General features: G+C 41.1%; 2 protein-coding genes across 2 annotated transcripts in view; both read left to right on the forward strand.

Annotated features, from left to right (window-relative positions):
* Positions 1-977, forward strand: part of fbxo36b (F-box protein 36b) — a 5,826-nt gene extending 4,849 nt beyond the window's left edge. Inside the window, exon 4 of the mRNA XM_027139759.2 lies at positions 339-977. Within this exon, the coding sequence (XP_026995560.1) occupies positions 339-521 (183 nt within the window). The 3' untranslated portion in view covers positions 522-977. The remainder of the gene's footprint in view (positions 1-338) is intronic.
* An 11,032-nt stretch (positions 978-12,009) lies between these two features.
* Positions 12,010-15,524, forward strand: LOC113638505. The gene is made up of 2 exons (XM_027139776.2): positions 12,010-12,113; positions 13,368-15,524. Exon 2 carries the CDS (start codon positions 13,373-13,375, stop codon positions 14,402-14,404), a length of 1,032 nt encoding a protein of 343 aa, XP_026995577.2. The 5' UTR covers positions 12,010-12,113; positions 13,368-13,372; the 3' UTR covers positions 14,405-15,524.
* The last annotated feature ends 648 nt before the right edge of the window (positions 15,525-16,172 follow it).

A 16,172-nucleotide genomic window follows, 5' to 3' on the forward strand; every position in this document is an offset into this window, starting at 1 on the left:
TAGAATCAGATCCTGACTTTCCTCTGAGGTTAAAAGAGGCTCATTGGCTACCTTTATGTCTGTGCTGGAGTACAGTGATGATGATGATGATGACGATGATGATGATGATGATATATAAACACACATCTTCTCAATGTTTACATGCTTTGGATACTGTTGACGTCGAGCACTGAGGTGTAAAGTGTAATATCATCATATAATTTTCATTATAACATCAACATATATACATATTATTATATGTTTTATATATATATATATATATATATATATTGTGTGTGTGTGTGTGTGTGTGTGTGTGTGTGTGTGTGTGTGTGTGTGTGTGTGTGTGTGTGTGTTAGCTCTGTAGCTCGGAGCAGTTTTGGGAGCAGACCGTACGCCTTCACTGTGACACGGTGAGTCCTGGGATGGAGGATTTGGCCCGAGACGTGGGATGGAGGTGTGTGTTTTTCACCAACAAACTCCAGCTCCAAAAGCAGATCCGCCGCCGCAGAGCAGGAAATAAACTCACACACTTTAAATAAATGTATTTTTTATCTGATCAGTAAGATGTCTGAGCAGCAGCACCAGGAACATGAGACTGGAGCAGGAACAAATTCATACATGACACTAAACCATCTGACCGCTAAACACTTTGTAAAGTCGTACACACTTTATATTGGGCCCAGTGGTGACTCAAGTGCTTCAGGCTCTGGGTTGTTGGTCTGAAGATCAGGGTTGAAGCCTCAGCACTGCCAAGCTGCCCAGCACTGTTGGGCCCTTGAGTGAGGCCCTTAACCGTCTGCCCAAGGTTCTCTGTATCATGGCTGATTCTGTGCTCTGATCTTTTTAAAGCACCAATTTCACTGTTCTGTAGATGTGACAAAAATAAAGACTTCTAAAGGTTTATATAATTTTACACTATGTAAAGTTATATTGTAACTTTAGATTTGTTGTTAAAATGATCGATTAATTCATTAAATTACATCCTGTTTACTAAACATTGGACAATATTTCTTATCTTATTTGTTATTATTGATCATTTGCATATAAAATAAATAGTGTTCAGTTTTTGCTTTAGATATAATTAATTGATTTCGGTACATGTGTATTACGTGTGCATTACGTGTGTATTACGTGTGCATTACGTGTGTATTACGTGTGCATTACGTGTGCATTACGTGTGTATTACGTGTGCATTACGTGTGCATTACGTGTGTATTACGTGTGCAGTACGTGTGCATTACGTGTGCATTACGTGTGCATTACGTGTGTATTACGTGTGCATTACGTGTGCATTACGTGTGCATTACGTGTGCATTACGTGTGCATTACGTGTGCATTACGTGTGCATTACGTGTGCATTACGTGTGCATTACGTGTGCATTACGTGTGCATTACGTGTGCATTACGTGTGCATTACGTGTGCATTACGTGTGCATTACGTGTGTATTACGTGTGTATTACGTGTGCATTACGTGTGTATTACGTGTACCGAAATATGCCATAAAATTAAAACCCATCAGTTTTATTTAGCTGTTATTTTGTTGTAACACATTTCTTGTGAAATTCTAAATAAAAAATGTTTCATCAGCTTTTGAGTAATTTTATACCACAATAATACTACACACTTTACCTGTACACTTCAGTGCAAAAGCTTTTACATACAAATAATTAAATAAATCGTCCCCCAGAACAGGAGTAAAGAGTTTACAGAGACTGAATCTAAGTGGTAACAGGAAGTTGTGTGTTGCTACGGCTACGGCTACTGTCAGTCATCTGTCCAGTGAGAAACACAAAGCAGTACACAGTAAAAAATGGGGTGTTAATATTTCAGAGTAAAGTTATTGTAACCTTTACTTTGAAAAAAAGTTATTGAAAAAAAGTTATTGTAACCCTCCTCCTTGAACCGCCACCTTATTGTGGTGGAGGGGTTTGCGTGCCTGAATGATCCTAGGAGCTATGTTGTCTGGGGCTTTTTGCCCCTGGTAGGGTCTCCCTGGGTGACAGGCCAGACAAAGAGCGGTTCAAAAAAAACCCTTATGAGTGAATTAATATCAAGGTCCGTGACGTCGCCCGGTAAGGCGCAACCGGGGCCCCGCCCTGGAGCCAGGCCCGGGGTTGGGGCTCGCATGCGAGCGCCTGGTGGCGGGTCTTGCCCCACGGGGCCCGGCCGGGCTCAGCCCGAAAGAGCGACGTGGGGCCGATCTCCTGTGGGCCCAACACCTGCAGGAGAAACCATAAGGGGTCGGTGCAATGTGGATTGGGTGGTAGTCGAAGGCGGGGGCCTCGGCAACCCAATCCCCAGACACGGAATCTGGCACTAGGGACATGGAATGTCACCTCGCTGGGGGGGAAGGAGCCTGAGCTGGTGCGGGAGGTTGAGAGATACCGACTAGACATAGTTGGGCTCACCTCCACACACAGCTTGGGCTCTGGAACCCAACTCCTCGAGAGAGGCTGGACTCTCTACTACTCTGGAGTTGCCCATGGTGAGAGGCGGCGGGCTGGTGTGGGCTTGCTCATAGCCCCCCAGCTCAGCAACCATGTGTTGGAGTTCACCCCGGTGAACGAGAGGGTCGTTTCCCTGCGCCTTCGGGTCGGGGATAGGTCTCTCATGGTTATTTGTGCTTATGGGCCAAATGGCAGTGTAGAGTACCGACCTTCTTGGCGTCTCTGGAAGGGGTGCTGGAAAGTGCTCCGACCGGGGACTCCAGGGAAGTCTGGGCATCCCTGCTTAGACTGCTGCCCCCGCGACCCGGCCCCAGATAAGCGGTAGTAGAAGAAGAAGAAGAAGAAGAAGAAGAAGAAGAAGAAGAAGAAGAAGAAGAAGAAGTTATTGTAACCCAGATAGAGTATTTTCAACATTTTGGCGAGTAAAGTTGCTGTATCAGTGGAGTTAAAAGTGAGTGTAAAAATCTGCAGAAACGCAGTGACAGTTTTAACTCTGCTGTGAAACAGGAGCAACACAAGGCCACGATATTACTGGGTAAGTAACGTCCTGTGTTGTCCACAACGGGATTTTTTTTTACTTTTTCATCATTTTAAAAGTGTACTGATATCAGTTGAGGTCATATTACAGGTTACAGCAATCCTTATCTGTAACTGTAGAGAGATAAAAGACTGGATGAGATGTAATTTTCTGTTGTTAAACTCTGATAAGACAGAAATACTACTTATAGGCCCAAAAACCAGTGCACAGAAACTCTCACAACTTAACTCCCATTTAGAGGGATGTACTGTTACTAGTAGCTCGACAGTGAAAGACCTGGTGTTTATTAGACAGCAACTTGTCTTATAACTCATATCACCATACTACCAAAACAGCCTTCTTCACCTTAGAAATATCGCCAAGCTGAGAAACATCCTGTCTGTATCTGATGCTGAGAAGCTAGTTCATGCCTTTGTTGGAAAAAAATCTTAGTTGAAATAATTAAAATATTATTCCTTACAATACTATAACCAAAGTAAAGTATTAGGCCTTGCAAAATATTACAATTGCTGTCATAAGACATATGTAGGTGATGTTGTAGGCCAAAGATGTTTATTGCAACCAGATTCGGGGCTGTCAGGCCTAGTCAGTCTGAGCACATTTGTAATAACAACTTGTTATGTAGAAGGGAAAATACCATTGTTCCCAGACCTTAGCTCATAAATTGTTATGGAAAATGAAGAACACCATGGTTCTCAGACCTTGGTCCATAGCAATAACATGTTATGTAGAATGAAAAAAACAGTGGTCCACAGACCTAGGCCCTGAGAACTAAAGGAAGGAAAATCCATAAATGGGCATGTGGTGCTCATAAACTTGTTGTGCAGACTGAAGAAGGCCCAGGTGTTTAGTCTGAGGTCATGAAAAATAAGGGGAGGAAAATCCATAAATGGGCATATGGGTGAAAGGTAATGGGAAATAAGGGGAAATTGGGTCAGTGTATTTAGAAACCATAGGAGATGATTCCGGTAAATAAGGTGATATGGCACCTGGGCTCCTAGGAGTGCCAGGGTATATATTGAGAAGATATCTGAGTTTTTTTTGGTTCTTCGGGGGCAAAGGTGTGTGTGTGCATGTGGGGGCGCGTGCCCGTGTCCGCGGGTCAAGGTGGGTGGTTTTTATTTTCGCAAGGACGTCGCGAGAGTTCTTGTTTTTCTTGATTGATTTTGCATGACATGCTCTTTTTGGGGGTTTTCATTTGTTACTTTGAATTTGGCAATTTGTTACTTTTAATTTGGCAAATTATAATTTGTTGGCTGATTGACCATAATAAAGAAGTTTGCTCATTCTCATCCAGGTCTGAGGAGTTTTCTCAGTATTTTTGTAGTAATTATAGAGTTAACAGTTAAGTTTAACTAAAACAGTCTTTAGTAACCAAAAAGTGTAAGTGTAGAGATCACCCTGTGATGTGTCGACTTGGAGACCGGCTCTGAGTTCCAACACCTTCATGACCTCTAGACTGGACTATTGTAATGCATTACTAGGTGGTTGTCCTGCATCTTTAATAAATAGGTTACAGTTAGTCCAAAATGCAGCTGCCAGAGTTCTCACTAGGACAAGAAAGTATGACCTTTAACCCCAATTTTATCATCTCTACACTGGCTACCTGTTAAGTATAGAATTGACTACAAACTGCTGCTACTTACGTACAAGGCTCTTAATGGTTTAGCTCCCATGTATCTAACTAGTCTTCTAACACGTTACAATCCTTCACGCTCTCACACTTTCCCAGTTTAAATGTAGATTAAAAACTCATCTCTTTAGTCAGGCGTACACATAATACATCCCATAATATCATGCACCAGTACATCAGACCAGCGCATTTTTATGAACAGCAGATATGTTAATCCCTTTCCACTGCTTCTCTCTTTTTACCCATCCCGAGGCATCCAGACATTGTACCAGCTCCGATCGTCTTCCGAAAGATGTGCCTCAGTCAGCAAATCTCCTGAAGGTATGTTTACTGATCAGTGATGTGATTATACTGGTGACCTGTGAATTGTACAGAAATGAGTTTTTAACATTTTATTTTGTCTCAAGTTGGTGGGCCAGGTCGTGTTCATCAGACCTTCACCTTTGACAGAGAGCCATCTGATGAGGATGTGGAAGCAGCTTTTGCTGTTTTGAGTCGCTCTGCTGCTGACCAGACTGTATGTGAGAAGATGAAAATGACCTTCATGTATCAGCAAGCGATGTTCAACGATGAAGCCAAATCATCAGATGTCTTCTTGGTCTTCCCACGATTTCTGGACACATCAGGACTGGTATGACATCTTAATTCACTGCATCACCAAAATATCCAATGTAGCATTAGGTATCACTCATCACTTGTGTGTGTTACATTGCAGATAGAACAAGATTTCAGATTTCTGTTTGGTGAGGCCACTGAAGTTGAGAATGGTACAGTATGAATGGAACTGTTTTACTTGTTATTGTGAGTTAATGTAGGTGTGTAGTGTACATTTTCGTAATGGTGAAAGTCATTTTGAATGCTATTCTATGGCATAATGTAAACCAGGTTTTTATTGACTTATTTGTAGGCTAGGACAGTGACATGTCTGCCATCTTGCTGCTGCTACATCTGCTACCACCATCTGCACAAGGTAGAAAGAGGCCGGGAAAGCTTTCTGTGTATAAAGCTGTACATCAGCTCATCAGATTTGAAAAGGTATGCTTAAAGAGTTAGTTAACTTAACTTTTTTTTGCTGATTATTTACTCACCCCCATGTCATCCAAGATTCATGTCCTTCTTTCTTCAGTCGAAAATAAATTAATGTTTTTGAGGAAAACATTCCAGGATTTTTCTCCATATAATGGACGTCAATGGTGACCAACGGTTTGAGGGTTCAAAGTCTGTCTCAATGTAGCTTCAAAGTCACCATATGATCCCAGCAGAGAAATAAGGTTCTTATCTAGCAAAACGATCGGTCGTGTTCAAAATAAAAATACCACAATTACGTCATGACATCGGAAAGGTCCGATTGTGGATAAAAATTATATTATTTTTTTGTTGAAAACAGCCGATCGTTTCTCTGTATAAGACCCTTATTTCTCTGTGGGGCTTGTCGAGTCTTTGACGCTACATTGAGACAGACATTTGACCGTTCATTTGAACCCTCAAACCGTTGGTCACCATGGAAGTTCATTATATCATTATATAAATCCTGAAATGTTTTCCTCAAAAAGCTTATTGTTTGTTTTCGACTGAAAAAAGAAAGCTGCACTTGAAAGGAACATGCAGTACACTAGGGCTTTTGGCATAGATATGTCAGAAATCTCCTTGTCGTGTCATATTGCTTTGTCTGGTAAATATTTGTATGATGCTACACATTTATTACCTTAATTTTACCAGGAGGTCTCACTGAGTCTCAAAAATCTCTTTTACAAGAGGTATAATGATGTTGTACATGTTTGTCAGAGACAAGGCAATGGGTTTGCTGTCTAAATTCAATGACATTGAAACTTTAATTAATTGTAAGTTAATAATTTAATAAACTGTGAGTTCTGTGATCTAGTGTTATTGTGCTTTTTTTTATTTGGATAGCTGATTGTTCTATAATTCAGTAACACTGCATCTTATAATTTCTATTTTTTTACACTGTAGAGAAATGAAAAGTAAATATTACACAAAGTGTCATTTTTTTTAAAAGTAAAATTGTAGATAAATTAATCTATATTGTGTAATTATATTACTCTTAACAGTGTGATTAAACTACAGTGTTAGATACACTGATTTAGAGCAGGACTAAATGTTATCTGAAACTCTTTAGGAGTTCAATTAACACTTCTGTTTTTACTGTGTAGAAATACAGTACAAATATAAAAGGACATGTAACCCTTTACTGTTGTCATGAAACATTGCATGTAAGGCTGGGCGATACGGTTCAAAACCGTATCACGATATCAGTGTATCATATCGGTCGATATCGATAATTATTGATATTTTTTATGACAGATTTAAAATAAGGACCAGGAGAAAAATCTATTACATTTAAACCTTTTTATTGTAAACTTCACCTTCCTCTGATCAGAATCCCCTCAGTTATAAGACTGAAACGTCAACAACCAGGAAACCTCCAATAATTATAATGTAAACATGAGTCTAAAGTCACAATGAACACTTAACTATTATCTCTTAACATTTAAGGTGAGAAATGACAGAAAATGTAAGTAATGTTTAATAAAGTGTAATAAAATAGTGTGAAGTGTTAAATATAAACAGAGAAAGCTGAGAATTTAGTGCAGGTTTAGTGTGAGGAAGTTCACTAGCTGTTCACCTTCTGGGGAATAAAGTGTGTAAAATATGTGCAGTGTTTAGTAAAGAGAAATAAACCTGAGGTAGACTGAGATACGTCTGTAATATAAAACACAGACCTGAGGTAGACTGAGATACGTCTGTAATATAAAACACAGACCTGAGGTAGACTGAGATACGTCTGTAATATAAAACACAGACCTGAGGTAGACTGAGATACGTCTGTAATATAAAACACAGACCTGAGGTAGACTGAGATACGTCTGTAATATAAAACACAGACCTGAGGTAGACTGAGATACGTCTGTAATATAAAACACAGACCTGAGGTAGACTGAGATACGTCTGTAATATAAAACACAGACCTGAGGTAGACTGAGATACGTCTGTAATATAAAACACAAACCTGAGGTAGACTGGGATACGTCTGTAATATAAAACACAGACCTGAGGTAGACTGAGATACGTCCATCCATCCATCCATTTTCTACCGCTTATCCGGGGCCGGGTCGCGGGGGCAGCAGTCTAAGCAGGGATGCCCAGACTTCCCTCTCCCCAGACACTTCCTCCAGCTCTTCCGGGGGAATACCGAGGCGTTCCCAGGCCAGCCGAGAGACATAGTCCCTCCAGCGTGTCCTAGGTCTTCCCCGGGGCCTCCTCCCGGTTGGACATGCCCAGAACACCTCCCCAGGGAGGCGTCCAGGAGGCATCCGAAACAGATGCCCGAGCCACCTCAGCTGACCCGTCTCAATGTGGAGGAGCAGCGGCTCTACTCTGAGCTCCTCCCGAGTGACTGAGCTCCTCACCCTATCTCTAAGGGAGCGCCCAGCCACTCTGCGGAGGAAACTCATTTCGGCCGCCTGTATCCGGGATCTTGTCCTTTCGGTCATGACCCAAAGCTCATGACCATAGGTGAGGGTAGGAACGTAGATCGACTGGTAAATAGAGAGCTTTGCCTTGCGGCTCAGCTCTTTCTTCACCACAACAGATCGGTATATCGACCGCATCACTGCGGAAGATACACCGATCCGCCTGTCGATCTCCCGCTCCATCCTTCCCTCACTCGTGAACAGGACCCCAAGATACTTAAACTCCTCCACTTGAGGCAGGAACTCTCCACCAACCTGAAGAGGGCAAGCCACCCTTTTCCGGCTGAGAACCATGGCCTCGGACTTGCAGGTGCTGACGCTCATCCCCGCCGCTTCACACTCGGCTGCAAACCGTCCCAATGCACGCTGAAGGTCCTGATTTGAAGAAGCCAACAGGACAACATCATCTGCAAAAAGCAGAGACGAAATCCTGTGGTCCCCAAACCTGACTCCCTCCGGCCCCCGACTGCGCCTAGAAATCCTGTCCATATAAATAATGAACAGGACCGGTGACAAAGGGCAGCCCTGCCGGAGTCCAACATGCACCAGGAACAAGTCTGACTTACTGCCGGCAATGCGAACCAAACTCCTGCTCCGGTCATATAGGGACCGGACAGCCCTTAACAGAGGGCCCCGGACCCCATACTCCCAGAGCACCCCCCACAGGCCATCACGAGGGACACAGTCGAATGCCTTCTCCAGATCCACAAAACACATGTGGACTGGTTGGGCAAACTCCCATGAACCCTCCAGCAACCTGGTGAGGGTATAGAGATGGTCCAGTGTTCCACGACCAGGACGAAACCCGCGTTGTTCCTCCTGAATCCAAGGTTCGACTATCGGCCGAATTCTCCTCTCCAGTACCCTGGCATAGACTTTTCCGGGGAGGCTGAGGAGTGTGATCCCCCTATAGTTGGAACACACCCTCCGGTCCCCCTTCTTAAACAGAGGGACCACCACCCCAGTCTGCCTGTCCAGAGGCACTGTCCCCAACCGCCACGCGATGTTGCAGAGGCGTGTCAGCCAAGACAGCCCCACAACATCCAGAGACTTAAGGTACTCAGGGCGGATCTCATCCACCCCCGGTGCCTTGCCACTGAGGAGCTTCTCAACTACCTCAGTGACCTCAGCTTGGGGGATCGACGAGTCCACTACCGAGCCCTCCGCCTCTGCTTCCTCAATGGAAGACATGTTGGTGGGGTTGAGGAGATCCTCGAAGTACTCCTTCCACCGTCTGAGGATGTCACCAGTCGAAGTCAGCAGATTCCCACTCCCACTGTAAACAGTGTGAGCAGGGCACTGCTTCCCCCTCCTGAGACGCCGGACGGTTTGCCAGAATTTCTTCGAGGCCAACCGATAGTCCTTCTCCATGGCCTCACCGAACTCCTCCCAGACCCGAGTTTTTGCCTCTGCAACCACCCGGGCTGAAGCTCGCTTGGCCCTCCGGTAACTATCAGCTGCCTCCGGAGTCCCCCGAGCCAACCAGGCTCGATAGGACTCGTTCTTCAGCTTGACGGCATCCCTTACTTCCGGGGTCCACCACCGGGTTCGGGGATTGCCGCCACGACAGGCACCGGAGACCTTACGGCCACAGCTCCGGTAGACTGAGATACGTCTGTAATATAAAACACAGACCTGAGGTAGACTGAGATACGTCTGTAATATAAAACACAGACCTGAGGTAGACTGAGATACGTCTGTAATATAAAACACAGACCTGAGGTAGACTGAGATACGTCTGTAATATAAAACACAGACCTGAGGTAGACTGAGATACGTCTGTAATATAAAACACAGACCTGAGGTAGACTGAGATACGTCTGTAATATAAAACACAGACCTGAGGTAGACTGAGATACGTCTGTAATATAAAACACAGACCTGAGGTAGACTGAGATACGTCTGTAATATAAAACACAGACCTGAGGTAGACTGAGATACGTCTGTAATATAAAACACAGACCTGAGGTAGACTGAGATACGTCTGTAATATAAAACACAGACCTGAGGTAGACTGAGATACGTCTGTAATATAAAACACAGACCTGAGGTAGACTGAGATACGTCTGTAATATAAAACACAGACCTGAGGTAGACTGAGATACGTCTGTAATATAAAACACAGACCTGAGGTAGACTGAGATACGTCTGTAATATAAAACACAGACCTGAGGTAGACTGAGATACGTCTGTAATATAAAACACAGACCTGAGGTAGACTGAGATACGTCTGTAATATAAAACACAGACCTGAGGTAGACTGAGATACGTCTGTAATATAAAACACAGACCTGAGGTAGACTGAGATACGTCTGTAATATAAAACACAGACCTGAGGTAGACTGAGATACGTCTGTAATATAAAACACAGACCTGATACACTACAGTAACATTGTGTGGAATATAAAACCTGCAGAAAGATGAAAAAGTAACTCCAAGTTATTCTACTGAGTAGTTCACTATATCTACTCTGTTTGTCCACTTCCCTGGTGTTAATCGTTGTTGGTGTAGTATGTTGTCTGGTTATGTCTCTGTCTCTGTTCCTGTTCTGCTCAGTGTTCTGCCCTGTTTTTGCCTGCCTATCTGTTGCTTGTTTCTTGTTTTTGTTTATAAAAAGTTCAAACTGCATTTGGATCCTCACTTGCCTTTGGCTCATTGTGTCAATCATACTGTAGAGACGTTACATTTTGGGATTGTTTTTATTCTTTTTCTTATTTAGTTTTATTTTATCTTCAGAAAAAAAATGTATTTTGTTAAAATGTAATTTGACTGTCATTGTTTAGGCAGAAAAGAGCAGGACAAATTGGCCAAAATTATTCTTTTGTGTTCTGAGGAGGAAAAAAGGATGGCACACGAGTGAGGAATTAACAGCTGTGTAAGAACACGAGAGGACTCCATGTGGTCATACACCATGAGGCGCAGGTTACTGACCAGTGTGAAGACCAGACTCACGTGCTACGATGTCTCGTCCTGTACATGTAATAAACTCGGTTTACCCACAAAATACACTTCTCAGGTGTTTCATGGAAATACTTGACCTTTGTATTATTATATGGTGCTAAAAACAGGTCCAGGTCCTGAAAAAGAAACCCACATTTACCTTTATGGCATTTGTCAGATGCCTTTATCCACAATGATGTACAGAGACTTCAAAACTTCTTTTATGGTTTGTTCAGTTGGAGCATGTTGCTGACATTTCTGTATCGGTCTTATAATGAACTGCTGCTGGGTTTTTTTTTCCTTTTGAGAAAGCCTGCATGTGAGTAATAAGGACAAACACTTCACCTGGAGGGAAAATCTTTTTTTTTTTTTTGTATAAATGGATGTATGATTTTTTTTTTTCTTGTTGTAAAATTAGCCCATTTCCTCTAGAAGCACATTAAACCTGCTCATTCATGTAATAATCAGTCAATGAATTATTTGTTAAATTTGGTAAATTTGTTAAACGCTCATCACTGAAACTGAATTTGGTTAAAGGTAAGTAATATTAATTGCAGAATCACTGGATTTATATATATATATATATATATATATATATATATATATATATATATATATATATATATATATATATATATAATGTGATGACCATAAATGTAATCTATAATCATGTTGTTAATGTAAACCAAAACAATTAAAAATAAAAGTACTATACAGATCAAATGTAATCTAATTGATTGCCAAACGTCTTTTTGATCCATCACAAGTGCTTTAAGGGCAAAAGAAACCAACGGGTTTCTTATTAAGTGTTCAAGGAAAAAAGAGAAGTGAATGCATGTAATTGTTTAGAGTACAGGGTGAGTGAGGCTGTTCAACATGCTCATGAAAAAATCTTTTAGTCTTTCTTCTTCAAATAAATAGCATGAGAGGGGAGGAGAGAAGAAATGAGAGAGATGGAGAGAGAGAATAGGGGGAGAGTTTTAGACAGGTCAGGGAGAGTATAAAAGGGCTCAGTAAAGGAGAGGAGAAGATGTGGTGAGAGCGCCGACTTCTACGGACGGATATTTTCAACTTTAAACAGGTGAGAAACAAATCTTCATCATTTAGTTTGAAACGTTATAATCAGGTGACTGTTTATATTTAATCTGTTTCTTCATCTTGACTTGTTTAAGTTTAAACAGAGAAATCTAGCTGTCAGGAGCTTTTACTGCTCAATCTACAGCCGTTAACATTTAGATGAATTAAAATCACTAAATAGTTCAAGCCAAGATTCTCTCTCTCTCTCTCTCTCTCTCTCTCTCTCTCTCTCTCTCTCTCTCTCTAATATTAAGTTCTAAATGTGTGTGTGTGTGTGTGTGTGTGTGTGTGTGTGTGTGTGTGTGTGTGTGTGTGTGTGTGTGTGTGTGTGTGTATTGCCACAAACACCAGAATAAACTACAGTAAAACAATATTAACAAATTCTAAACTCTGGAGAGATGAATGATTAAATTCCTGGGTTCAATAAATCATACTTAATGCACTGTACATCAATTATACTGTGTACATTATACTGTGTACATTATACTGTGTACATTATACTGTGTACATTAATTATACTGTACAATAATTATACTGTACATTATACTGTGTAAATTATACTGTGTACATTAATTATACTGTACAATAATTATACTGTGTAAATTATACTGTGTACATTAATTATACTGTGTACATTATACTGTGTAAATTATACTGTGTACATTAATTATACTGTGTACATTATACTGTGTACATTAATTATAGTTTAGTTTTAGTTTAGTTTATTAATTTATAAAGCACATTTAAAAACAACAGCCGTTGCAGCCAAAGTGCTGTACATCAAGTAAAAACAAACAAGAACAGTGCAAAAGTAAAAACACAATCCAAAAAAAACAACAACCTTCAAACAGAGTTAAAACATACAGAGTAAAAATGGGTTTTTAAAGCAGATCTTAAATGAAGAAGGAGATTGTTCCACAACTTTGGAGCTGCCGTAGCAAAAGCCCAAACGTCCTTAGTTTTAAAATGTGCACGAGGTACCGAGAGAAGGAATTGATTAGAGGACCGAAGAGATCTAGAGGTAGGGTACGGAGTGAGGTGGTCACTAATATACTGGGGAGCACAACCATGTAAAGCTTTAAAAACATAAAGTAAAATCTTACAATCAATACGGAACTTATTGTGTACATTAATTATACTGTACATTAATTATAGTGGACATTATTCTGTGTACATTAATTATACTGTACATTAATTATAGTGGACATTATTCTGTGTACATTACTTATAGTTAATTGATTTATTTGTTTACTCTCAGTCATAATGAACAACAATCTCCTGGACGTGGTGAAGGCATGTGTCCACGCTGTGGTGTTATTGGTTGTAGGTGTGTTGACGTACATGATCTTGGTGACGATACGTGGCTCCCGGTATCTGCGTTATAAAGTTCGCTATCACCTGCTCCTGCAGCACTGTATCTGTCTCACGGTCTTCAACTCTGTGGGCAGTCTGATACACGGCATTCGCTCCCTGCATCTCCCCGTCACACGCCTTACCTGCTGGATCCTGTCTGACCTCCAGGTGGTGTTTGGGGGTGGCATCACCTTCACTCTCACCCTCATGTGCATGTGCAGGTGTCTCGCTGTGTGCTGCCCGCTGCAATTTGAACCGCTGGTGAACAGCTACTACTACTTGTTGATAATATTCGCATGGATTCTGGCTCTGATAAACCCACTGGTTTATACGGTGTTAGCGTTTGTACAGAAGTCATGGCACTATGTGATCTCCCCAGACAAAAAGTGCCCCACAGCTCTGGATGGAACAGGGTATATCATCAGCGTGCTGCTGTTTCTCAACATCATGGTGATGCTTATCTTCGGCAGTTACTTCCTCATCTGTCTGGACGGTCACCAATTTGGTCATTTCTCTTGGTCTAACAGAAGAGCACGACGAACCATCCTCACCCACATGCTGCAGATCAGCCTGTACCTCGTACCCACTTACATCATCATCTCCTGCATGCACATGGAGACCGCCGGAGAAATCGTCACTTTCCTGATATTCAGCATGTCACAGGTTCTCAGTCCAGTCATTTACGGTCTACAGTGTGAGGAATTCAGCATGGAAATCCCACATTTAATCCCTAACTGCTGTTATGAGTGTGTGAACCATGAGCCCGGTGCAGGTGGGGAGCAGCGTGAAAACCCTGGGACAAGCAGACGTCCCTCAGTAGCAGTGATCAGCACTGGAACCAACACCAACCCGTGTACCATTAATCTCCACGTGTCTGCCAATGAGTGTGATGAAAAGAACGCCGATCACATTAGTGAAGAATACGAGGAAACTTTAGTGTGAAAAGTGACGATTTGGGTAAAACTATACAACAGAATTGTGCACAGAAATTAGTTTAATTAAACAATTTTACATTTACACGTTAAAGAACAGCACTGATGTGTTCATTAGACTGAGACACTAATCATATAGTCTGCTTAAAGATAAAACAGCTTTTGCCTCCGTGCTATTTTACATTTGGGGAAAAACACAAACTTTATTGTTACTGCACATGAACAATCTCCAAGGCAATAAAATACAGTTAGTGCGGTATATGTACAGATAAACATAATAAATATTTATACATATCATCTATACAGTATATGAATATTTAGAAAATTTGAATATAAATATCAAAAACCCTGACTGTGTAATTCTTTTATTTTATTTATTATCTTCATTTCCTGTAATTAAACTCTTATTGTTCTGTCGAGTGGAATCTTTAACACAATGACACACGAACATTTGTCAGTTGTTTAAGTCACAGAGTAATGATATAAAATATGGATGATTGTCTAAATTTTATTGTCATAACTATAAATATTTCACTTATTATAAGAATATCTGGTGCTGTGTGTGTTGTGACCGTAAGCAGAGCTGCACTGTGTCGTGTGTTTCAGCTTTATACACACTACATGTTTATAGAATTTATGTGTTTATATGTGTTATATATGTGTGTGTAACTCATGCTAACAAAGCAACACACACACACACACACACACTCACTCACACTCACACACTTACACACTCACACACACACACACACACACACACACTCACACACACACACACACACACTCACACACACACACACTCATACACACACACACACACACACACATATACAGTAAAACAGGTTAAATTCCTTACTTTATTACAGGAATGACCATCAGAACTGCTATACAGATTTCTCTCAATAACTTTTAAGCTTTACTGACTTTTTGTGAAAGTTTTGACACAGAAAAATAAAAACTTGTTTAAAGAGTGAAAAGTATTCGTCATTTTTTTTTCAATCAGTGTATCTAGAAACAGGAGCACCATCATGGCCCATGGCAGAGGGAGAGAGCCCCAAAAAACCTCAGTATTAGACACATTTTACACCAGACTACACTAAAGTGTCCCCCTGTCTTATAAGCGTTAAACATAATGACACACGCTGTACAGTTTGTAACAGTGACTTCAGCATTGCCCATGGTGGGGTAAGTGATTGTAAAACACGTGTTGACGTGAACACGTTTCTGCTCATGTGCATAATTTTTCAGGCCAGCTAGTTGCCAAGGCTACATGAAAACATCAAACTCCTTATAGACCTGTTTAAAGTTGTAATATAAATAAAAGACATTAGTTTACTACATTAGTTAACATGAACTAATAATGAACTGCACTAATAAAGCATCTATTTATTGTTGTTAATGTTAATTTGAACATTTATTAATACATTAATAAGTCAGACCTGTGGATTTAGCACACGATGCTAAACTGGAGCCTTGTAGCTGATCTTGTTAGCTACATTAGCTTTGTAGCTTTAGTTCTAATGTAAAACATGGAAAACGTGTGGAAACTCAGATTAATTCCTGTAAGGAAACACAAACAGGTGAAAAAATAAAATAGGATGAAAAACAAGTTTTACACTGATGAAGTGTGTTTCTAAAACATGATGGAGGTTAATCAGCTTTAACATGAATCCACTTTAGTCTGTGTTCAGCTAGAGAGAGAGAGAGAGAGAGAGAGAGAGAGAGAGAGAGAGAGAGAGAGAGAGAGAGAGAGAGAGACAGAAAGAGAAAGACAGAGG

The sequence above is a fragment of the Tachysurus fulvidraco genome, chromosome 22 (genome assembly GCF_022655615.1).
Source record: "Tachysurus fulvidraco isolate hzauxx_2018 chromosome 22, HZAU_PFXX_2.0, whole genome shotgun sequence".
NCBI classification, from domain to species: Eukaryota; Metazoa; Chordata; class Actinopteri; order Siluriformes; family Bagridae; genus Tachysurus; species Tachysurus fulvidraco.

Coding starts and splice junctions, on each gene's coding strand:
- LOC113638505 (XM_027139776.2), top strand. CDS start 13,373: ATGAACAACAATCTCCTGGACGTGGTGAAGGCATGTGTCCACGCTGTG.